General features: G+C 44.8%; 1 protein-coding gene across 1 annotated transcript in view; it reads left to right on the top strand.

The window, feature by feature from the left end:
* Positions 1–10832, top strand: part of T265_02757 (hypothetical protein) — a gene marked incomplete at both ends in the record, with an annotated part of 72687 nt that overhangs the window by 6631 nt on the left and 55224 nt on the right. Inside the window, 4 exons of the mRNA XM_009167072.1 lie at positions 1775–1914; positions 5739–5979; positions 9087–9551; positions 10464–10511. Of these exons, the coding sequence (XP_009165336.1) occupies positions 5841–5979; positions 9087–9551; positions 10464–10511 (652 nt within the window). The remainder of the gene's footprint in view (positions 1–1774; positions 1915–5738; positions 5980–9086; positions 9552–10463; positions 10512–10832) is intronic.

Genomic DNA, 10832 nt, shown 5'->3' with positions numbered 1-10832 from the left:
ATGCGATCTAGCGATCATCTGTATCGATCGTTATTTGGTCGACAAACCGACCAACCACATAAAGGGGAGACAAGTATGGAGATTGCGACATGCCTGAGCAAAGTTGTCGGTACTTGATGGTAAGTTGAGATTGGTTGTTTGATTCCATAAGAGGTTGAATCAAAAGATCAAGCCTACCTACCACGGCTACGAAACTGGTACTCTCGTCACTGATATTTGAATAGAACAAAATCGATAGGCCGATGGCAAAAGTTGGCAAAGATGCCAGACATGATTATGGCAAATTAAAATGCCTGTAAAATGGCCTACGTCATGACCAATCAAACAGCCAATAAGCAGCGTGATTATCGAAGAAAATTTCCCACTTTCGTAAGAAGTGAAAATTCTACCCCTTACCGATTTCACACAATTTGGAGAATAACTCATGGGTCTCAGGAGGCAAAATGAACTTGATGTGACAATTGGGCCTGAAAAGCATCCAGATTCTATTCCAGACAAAAACTATTCCCTCCGTCTAAATAGCTGTGCATCGCTTTGGAAGTTTTTTTCATTTTTTTAGTTTCAGTATAACTTCGAATTTTTACCCAAAACCAAATTCCTGGTTTCAAGTAGAACATAAGGTTGACGGAGACTCGGGACTGCGCCTACCTGATGAGCCCCCCAAATAGGGCGAAACCGGTCGTGGGCTGTCGAGGAGTTTTCAGCAACCTTATGTGTAGTGTATTACAAACTCCTGGTTCCTTGTCGGGAAAAGATACCATGATTACATTTCACACTGAGGTTTCGAACTGAAGAATCATGACAAGTGGACAGAACGGACCTGGCTGCGTGCTCATAGTGAAATGCTAAAATCATTTTGGAACGGTAAAGCTGTTCGTATGAACTGCGATGGGATCTCTAATCCTCTAATGTCTGACTCGAACCAGGGCAATGAAGTGACACAACCTGAAAAGTTGTGTCCTGCAAAGTCCAGAGGTTTTTGTGCATTAGACATATATAGGTGCCTCCTGTATGTGGAGGATATCCTCAAGAGACAATAGTCTTCAGAGAGAAAGGGATTTGGGTAATCTCTTGGGTTATACTTCAAGTGGGAATCCTTTTGTTCTGGTTTCTTCAAGTACTTTGGTCAGTTGGACAACGACTATATACACTAAATATTGAACTGCCAATTTCATCGTTATCAAGAATAAGTCATCATGCGCAAAGACCTTGAGAAACAGAATCAGAGTATCTGGCATGGGTATGTCCATACGTTTCCAAGCTTTCCCCCGTCATTTGTCTCTTTTTGAGGCCCTTTATTCGAGTCACCCATTCAGTTTGTTCAACGTTGAAGTCACTTTTGAGTGCTTGTTGCCCTTCCCAGAAAACCGACCATTTATCTGGTGTTGAATTGTGGATCTATCGTCCGTTTTATGTGTTGCTGTGGTATGAATCGCATTCAGCATCTGCCTGGGACAGTTTGACATTAATACGTATTGATTGACGCCGTCATTTCACGGCTACACTAACCGCGGGGTACAATGTAAAACCAGGTCGGTCAGTTCGCCCTCCCCCCTTCTGGAACTTATCCAGAGAACACTGTGTACGTCGTAGCGAACAAAATGATCATTTGGTTATGGTAAGAAAAAAGCAACGTTTAAAAACTCCCTAACCGAATAAACCATACACTTTCACGATACTTGTTTTTTACATTTTCAAGCTTTGGTACACGCAAATTCCAGGTTATTCTGCTCCGCACTATGCATACATCCCTCCGTTCTTTGCTTCCTCTCAGTTCCGATTGATAGTACCTTGTACGCAACCGTTCAACGACCTACTGGGACCAATCTACTCAATTTGTTAACCCTTGTACAGAGAGCTATAGCTCAACAGCAGCGACAGCCAGCTGCATTTCCCGGGCTGCAATACCCTCAGGTAAGTAGTAGGCAATCCGTGCATACTGTCGGTGCTTTTGATGTAAATAAGTTATTGTTAGTTATCCTGCTATGCACTTCATTAGTTTGTGCTTTGGTTTCTCACTGGGGCGTAACATGCTTGGCGCCGCAAGCCAGATTGTAACGAATGACCATACCGCCGGACTTCAGAGCTTCTCAATCAACCCTTCATGGAGTGATCTCCGTTTGACTTTATGGAAGGAGGAATTGAGTTACAACAAGGTACCATTTAATCAAGTAAATCGATGTTCTTTGCCCTTACCTCTTAGTTATCCCTGGCTGAGATGATGAGACTGTTCTGTTGGAGGGGTCGCGACCACATATAGTTCGAACTGGTGAAATAGGTCCTCGGGATTTCTCTTTTTCAACAAAGGACGACAGGAAGGATAAAAGAGGACTTTACGAAACAGAACTAAAAACTCCGTTGTGTGGCGCTTTGCACCGGTATCTCTGCACACTATATGCGCGGTACAGTACGCAGGTTCGACCGTGTTCCATGCAGCGTTAGACCGACTTAGCGCCACAATGGGCGTCGCAACGGAGCGGTAAAAAAAACACTTTGTGCAAATGCGTGCTTACGACATAAGCTCCGCTTACAAAAGCAAGCATGTAATGCGCCTTTTTGATCATTCGAGTCACAAGCTGAAACCGCGTGTTAGTTAGAACGACAATCACGGTGAAAATACAAATCTGGAAGTTGGCTGGCCGAGTTTCAGTCACAATGTAGTTAATAGTTCTGAGATAGTTGCTTTTGCCTAAACGTTGCGACCACCCGGAAACTTGCTTCCGTTTGGAAGATTTATTCGTTTGCAAGGCCGATCTTTGTCGAATATTTGGAATTGTCCACGAATCTGCAACCGTTTTAACTAGAACATAAACAATAATAGAGGAATCCGGTCTCTCTTGGTGACATTTCTTGTTACTTCATTTCCTTCAGTGCATGTTACTGGGGGCGTGGACTCTATTTGTCAAGGTTATACTTCGATCATGTAAGCCACATTACGAACAATATAAGGTGCTTAGTATGAGTACTCAAACGCCATCCATGCCCCCCTTCAATCGAAACTCATATCTAAATCCATACATTTGTATTCCACGGATGACATTGTGGATATCGTCTAAACTCTGTCATGGGTTTTGGTAGACTCGGTAAGTCACTCCTTGTGCCTTTCACGGACAAAAGGTTACGAACCACTCTGACTAGGCGATCTGTTTTTTTTTTGACACATTGGGATGTCCGGAGAAAGCACCTCATTCTCTCGAAAACACTTAACTTTAGAACCGAAACGACGACAAGGCTTGTTGAGTATTCTTAACGTTTAACAAGGCCGCAAAGAGACGAAAAAGAAGCACTCCTTCCTGAGATATACTAATCACGGTCTCATCAAGGCCCACAAAAGTTTTGTCCTTGTTAGGGCAGGACCAGTCCACGAGTTCCCGTTGACTGAGTTCTACGTGAACACAAAATGTGCGCAGTCATCCGGGTGAATCCACTTGAGTGTTTCTTCAAAACTAAATGCGCGTGTAAATCAGCGTACTTCGCCGAAGTAGTCCTCTGTTGAGATGGACCAAGTGGCTAGAGAGCGAATTTACTGACCGGAAGGTTCGCGGTTCGAACCCGACCTCTGCCACTCGACTTCCTCTGTCTAGGCTTGGGCAACCCGGCAGTATCCCAGCCCTCGTGCCTCCTTCGTGTGGCATGGCAGCTAGGCACCGAAAGAGTGCTACAGCTGGACCATTATTTTTTTAACAAATCTGTATCGACCTCAAAAGGAACTTCTATAAATGGATTGTGTACTCAACCGCAACTAACCCGGATCAACACTACGGATCCTGTAGAAAAAATGGCATCTCTTTGGAAGGTACATTTTTTCCGTTCCACTTGTATTTCTTCAAAAAATACCAAATTAGAAGCTGAAGTAAGAAATTCCAAGATTATACTGTATCTTGTGTTGACTCCTTTGACAGTATTGCTTGTCCGACGAAATTCTAAGGGCTCAGTGGACGCAAAGATTCAGCGTTGAGCCGGCATCCAAAAATTCGAGAGAATCACCCTGGATGCAATTGTTTGAAACCTTTGGGCATTAAAACGAATGATACGTACATATTCTAGCGAGGAAATACTGGTAACGCGGAACGAATTTGGGGGCTTGGGTAGAAGTGACAAGGTGAAGAATTTCACGAAAAGATCGTACTTTAACTTATTGTAAAAATCAGGCATGATTCACTCGAAAGTGATGTGAACCATACAAACGGTCTACCCTTCATATGTCACAGCGGTCCGCCTTAATAGAGGACACCACGCAATAAAGCCCCTCTTCTGGATGGCTTCTTATTGGTTGGAATGCCTATGAGATCTTGTCCCACAGCCGGGTTAGTGGGGTAATTGTCGTTGCTCTGGTGGGATCTCCCGGTAGCAACATGAAGCAGTCCGAATCAAAAGCAGAAGTGGTTCGTTTAGACGATAGCGAATAATCTTGTCCAATCTTGGTCGATCATGATCAGGTTTGAAATTTACCGTGAAATATGGAGGAACAAAAGTTATAGAAAGTGATTTCCTGATTTGAGACTAACAGGAAGGTCAGCTTCCTGAAAGCAACCACTGAGTGCCCGAAATCTACCGAGACTCTCAGCTCCGCTAGATGTTAACCGGACAGACAACACCCCCTCAATATGCAGCGCGTCACAACCTCGTACCAAAGCCACACCGCGTGCGTCAGCATTGGACCAAGTTCAGACATTGTCCCTCCAATAAATAGCTTGATGCAGTTGTATTTTCGCACTCGCATGCACTCACGCTCTCTCACTCGCTTGTTCAGAATATAGCGGTTGTGTTCCCTTCTGTGAGTCTTTTTTCTCCGGCATTAGGCACTGGAGCGGGTCAGCAGCACATACCACAGATTGACGAATCAGCAGATATAACAAAAGGAAAAGAAAATAGGCTTGCTGCTGTAGGGAGGTTGTGCATAGTCTATGGAGCACAAACAGTGCGAAATCACACTCACATGGATTCACAGAAGTGAACTAGTTGACTCCGAGACAAGTGTAGATGGTATTAGTTCTCGAAAGATCCGTATTTCATATTCCTTTGTCGCGGCTGACTCTCTCCTCAATGTGGTTCGCGTCATTGCGCACCCTGACTCCTAATTCTGGCTTACCGGATGTCAATACACTATCCTCTATCCCTCTTGACACAATATGACTGAAGCCGCAATTAAAACCGACCGGGAGCATCAATCACTTCAGCCCGCTGTCATGGCACTAGCTGCAATACCTACAAATCAAATAGCAAAATGATGGCTCGGGTATCCCGATGGAAGGCTAACAATCTTCGTCCCTTAACAGAAAGTTTTGAAGACACCTACCACATTCTTTCAAAGAGCGGCTTTTCACAGCAAATGAACAATCAGACCATGTGGAGTGCCTATGAAACCGAATGAGTCATTTTCATATCGAAACTGTTACAACACAAAGATGCTATTTTTCTGACTAATGGAGTTTATCTATTCCGGGTGCACTCGAAAGCAAGCAAAAGTTTCCAAATATTGTACCACCGCACTTGTCAGAAACCAGACTGCAACTCAAAATCATGTTTGAAGGCCTTACAGACTAATCAAATATTTTCCTCCACGCATCTAAGTTCTCGTCCGCAATAGAGTGTTTTTTTGACACTGCATTTGTTCTTCATAAGTTTTGATCATGCCAATTCATCACGCCTATTATTTAGGTTTTCTGTTTTCATACAGGATCAATACATGCGATCACCCTACGTTCCTCATTAGATTTCCGTATGCTTTCTATCAGGTGCCTCCTGGATCTGCTAACAACGCTGCTCAACTTCTTTCTGGCCTATCCACTTCAACTGCGCTGACCAATTTGGCAAGAGCTCTGCTGCCCACGGCGACAATGGGCGTGCCACCCAGCGAACAGCCTGCATTGCCAAGAGTGCCTGTGTACGCCGCTCAGCCATCACCGCTGGCTCCCACTCTCCAGTACACTCCACAAGGATTGGCCTATCTGCCGACTCAGGCAAGGCCTGGAGTAGGTAGGTCATCCAAGAGCGAATGCTAGCGTCCCGCCACTTTGGATAGGTCGTTTATAGTTTTACAGAGTTTTTGATAGCATGCTACACGATGGTGAGTGACTTCTCCTAATAAAGAGAACACTGCTAGGAGTTGATCTACTCAGCTTAGCAAACAAATCAACGATCAATTTTGTGATTGTGACAACTCACGCCCGGTGCTGTTAAAAGAAAGCTGTCAGCTAAACACGGAGAGCAAATCATCCGTCTGTATTCGTCAGTAGAGCCTTCACGAGGACCAACTAAAGCCAATCAAAAGTTGTCCAGCTGGCTTCAGGAGTCAAACAGGATCAAACAATCGACCCAATCAGGACAGTCGTCCGATGCGTCGGCTTAACCAATCACATCACTCAAGTACACTCGCCTGCTCAAACGTGATAATTCAGCCGCGGCTGGCGTGCTCTGGTGGACTATTGGTCACATGCTCGTCTCACATGCTAGATTTCCAAAGTTCAAACCCGGCCTTTCCAATGACAATGCAATCCTGAGCAAAACTTGCAGTTTATCTATCCAACAGGCTGGTGTGAATCGCCGTTGCGGGATTTGTAGAATTCCTTGGGGCGAGATGGACCAAGTGGTTAGAGCGCGAATTTACTGACCGGAAGGTCCTTGGTTCGAACCTGACCTCTGCCTCTCGAATTCCCCTGTCTAGGCTCGGGCAACCTGGCAGTATCCCATCCCTCGTGCCTCCCTCGTGTGACGTGGCAGTTAGGCATCGAAAGGGTGCTACAGCTGAACGAGAATTCCTTCGAAAAGTCCTCATCCCTGACTGGCGCAATCGCTCCTCTTGATCCATACGAAATCCCGGTAGGATTGGACTACGGTTTCGATCTCAGTAGAGTCCATCAGCAGTGCGAATTCTCGATAGCAGTGGATGTTTGATTTCTAGACCTTTAAAATCCAGAACCAGCGTTGACCACCGTTACACAAACACCCCATTTGACCGGATGAATGCTTTTACGCTTGATTGTGATTGGTTTACCTGATGTCCGTTCTTGTTTACTTGCCTGTCGGAACTTCCGAGTCAGGTCGCGCTACCAAACACTTGAAACATGCTGAACAAATTTTTGCTTAGCGAACATACACTCATTTGCAAACTAATTTGGTTTTTCGAGAAACTCACCTGGAACCCAGCTGAATCTCTCGTTTCCAGACAACGGAATGTGCTGCACCAGGCCACTTCATATTTCATTCGACAAATTTTCGGCAACCTTATGAGTAGTACATTACAAATGTTTGCTTAGTTTTAAGTAATTATGGGATTTGCGGAATATGCACTCATTTTACTCCTTTTTGTACATCCCTCTTTCTGTCCCGGTGGGGTTAATTTCCTTGCCCTCGCGGACAAAGACTATTAAAGAAGAACAGCTTCATTGGTTTTAGTTGAACAGATGAGTTGACGAAGACGAGAAATGGGCGACGCATTTTGCCGGCCAAGCAAGCAACTAATAAACTACCCACCTCTGAGTAATGATAACCTTAATACAATGAAACACTGAGGCTAGTGGAGTAATACTTTGGGCTTCGTTGTAAGACTTAAAAAAGGAATAACGCCTCCCCCCCCCCACAAGCAACCAATTTCACTGTAAACAAGTAGACTTACCATTGAAAAAGGTGGGACAGCCGTTTATTGAACCTCTTGGGTCTGTGTTGAAGAAACATTTGAAGCGTGGTCCATCATAATTTACAGTTTCAAGCCAGAATTTATGGGAACTGGGTGAAGTGATCTTAGTTCGGTTGGAAAATGGAAAACTTACTAGGTGTCAAGACAGATCACTTTCAAGGCCATACACCGGAGACATACATGGTCCAAAAATATAATGCTTTTTGGATATGATTTATAAGAAGAACCTGATGAAATATCTGGACCCCAGCACCTGTAGAATCTGCACCGGCCGTAGTCAAAATCCTGACCATTTTGTAAGTGGACATTTCTATCCTAAGAGCGAGTGCCAAACCAATACCAAAGTGACATAGCTCCGAAAAGCTAACCGGTCCCCTGACCGCTGCCTTGAAAGTGACATTCAATACAGGTCAATTAGTGGGGGTCAATTTTAGTGGGGTCTACTGATCTGCACCAACCTCAAGGAGAAAATTGCCGGTCCGTGACTTGTTTATGGCTAGTGTTGAGAAATTTTATGTGGTTGCATGATTATGTGTCTGTCCGAGAGAATTCGTGAGCCTGAACCAAGCAATTTGAGTGAAACAGGGCACGTGACCAGTGTGGTCACTGCTCACCGGATCGATACTATCAACCAGATCAATCCGACAGAATGATTCAGTATGATTTACGGAGTTCGCCAAATCGTTCTAAAAACACGCGCCCAAGAGTATCGGAAACAGCTGAGCAGGTTATTTTACCCCCTCTGTCTCACCAAAAAAGGCACGTGAGGACCTTGAGGCCAACTTGGCTCACCAATCACAGATTGTGCCCTTTTAGTACCTACAGTGAGGCTGTTGATATCCTTTTATTTTCCATATTTTGCAGCTGCGTTTGCCAGAAAGGACGCTATGGAACCAGTATGTTTGCAGATCTTTGGGTTTTGCCTTAAAATAAGATATGCGTATTTACATGACAGACTGTGGTCTTACGCTCTCCGAGTGTATGCTCCATCTGGCTGGTCCTAAGGTTCAACACGATCCGTTTTAGCATAGTGAAGTCACATGAATCATGTTACCTTGCAACATGACATTGTTTCACCATGAAGAAGAATCCATACCAAAATTTGAGAGACAGCTTGTTGTCGTTGGAAGGAACCGCCACTTGATTTTTCTCACATTTCTGAGGAGTGTGTACAGTCTAGTTTGCGAAGCACTCCTTGGAAACGTCACTGCTGTATAGGATTTCAAGCAATATTAATGTTACATATTGCCAAGCCTCAATCGGCTTGCCTTTGAGAAATGCGTTGAACCAAACGAGGACCCTTTAACCGTGCCGGTCTTCATCAGTCATGTTGGACCATACAGGATGTGCTCTTAAAGCAAGATAAGGACGTTTTATTCTTGCCAGTTTATCTACCAAGAAGAACTGCTGAATGAGCGAGCCATTTTTACACTTCTCACCTGCTTAGGTTCGCTACAAAATGTCACCGCGCAACAACAACAACCACCCCTTCTTGATTCAGAACTGGAGCGATTATATCTCGAGCTTTTGGCAGCCCGGACCTCAATGTCTCTACAGCCTTCTACAGCGGCAAGAATTCAGACCCTGTTGGCTGCTGATACTGGCTTACAAACCGGGGAGTTCCTGTCGGATCCTCAACTGCTGGCAGAACAGAGAAGAAGGGATGAACTCCAGCGAACACGAGTTCTTCTGAGTGACCAAGAACGACGACTGTTCGAAGAGCTGCGGGCGCTGAGACAACGACGCGCTGGATTGGCTAGACAAGAAGCACAAGCCAGGATACCATCTGGGGCTCCTGGACTTACTCCTTTAGAAAGCTACCGTCGGGCAACAGGTCGAATGGCAGCCAGCGAAAGCTTGCGGAGTCGCGGACAAACCAGGGCTCTTCAATCTGTTGGACGATCAGGTTCAGGTAAACTTGGAAATTTTCATATAGTATGCTCCCTCTTAACCCAGTGTTTTTAGACGTATTTCCACTACGCTACAAGTATGTCGTAATTAGCCGACTCTGTGGATGCCTCCTCTAAAATGGTCATTCTGTTCCCAGGAAACGTCAGTTACGGTTACAATGCGATGAAANACAATGCGACGAAATCTAATGATTTTTGGTGTTTTCAACAATCATTTATTGGTTAGGTTCGGCCTCCCACTCCATCTCAGCTTAGAAACGGTGCTTTTATGGACAGAAACATTTGTTTCCTGGTTGTCATAACCTGATTTCAATGATGTAAGGCACATTGTTAGCCACCGGTCATCTTCCGCTACTGAATTATCGTGGTAACCTAGTGCTTACTTGACCGATTGCCTTATCAAGAACCTGAGGTTGGGATACTGAAAGATCACTCCCCGCTTGAGTGAGCTTTTCGGGACTCTGACCAATCAACATGAAGAGGCATTCAGCTGAATCACTGTGGCTGTGGCCACACAGATTTACGTCTTTGTATTGCCCGTCCGTTGGCAAATCAGTTAGCATAATCCACCGACCGTTTTGCCCACCTGCTCAAAGATGTCTGAAATGGAATAGAAATCAATCACCTACTTTCTTGAACATATGAGTCAAGGGTTTCTCGGAGCTAGCTCATTCATATTTGGTGTACGAGTAAAATGCAATGCAATGGAGCGAGTTTTGCACCCATCCTTTTGTTGAGTAATTGAAATACAGCTTTAGAAGTACGGACTTCTCTCACACCTGTATTCTCCATTGTTGGGGTTCATTACATACAAGTGGTGATCACAGTGATCTGAAGCTGCTTGCCTCAAAGACAATGCGAATAAAAGTTCTGAGGGTGCAATTCACGGACTGCCGCATTCGTTTGCATTTCAGCTGATGCTGCACGAATCCCCTATGGTGATACGTACGAGCTTGAACAAAGTGAGTTCATTCGTTGGAATTTGATTTCATACGATCCTGACTGACACTGGTGAAATAAGGCGGAAAAATATTCTGAAACGCTGCCCAATACCAATAAAAACCCGAATAGATTTGGTGAACCAGGCCCACGTCCCCCCTTAGAGGCTAACCACTTGTGATTGTACTGGACGGTTCACATTCACATCACCTCGTCTGAACAGCCGTCCTTCTGTCCTGGCGCAATTATTCTGGTGAATCCACACCAAAGATGGGGGCGAAGCACTAGAGTCCAGTTTCGCTCGTATTAGAGCTCATCAGCAGTGCATATGCAATGGCCGTGTC

Source organism: Opisthorchis viverrini (genome assembly GCF_000715545.1).
Source record: "Opisthorchis viverrini unplaced genomic scaffold opera_v5_35, whole genome shotgun sequence".
NCBI classification, from domain to species: Eukaryota; Metazoa; Platyhelminthes; class Trematoda; order Opisthorchiida; family Opisthorchiidae; genus Opisthorchis; species Opisthorchis viverrini.
This window is presented reverse-complemented; position numbering and strand designations above follow the sequence as displayed.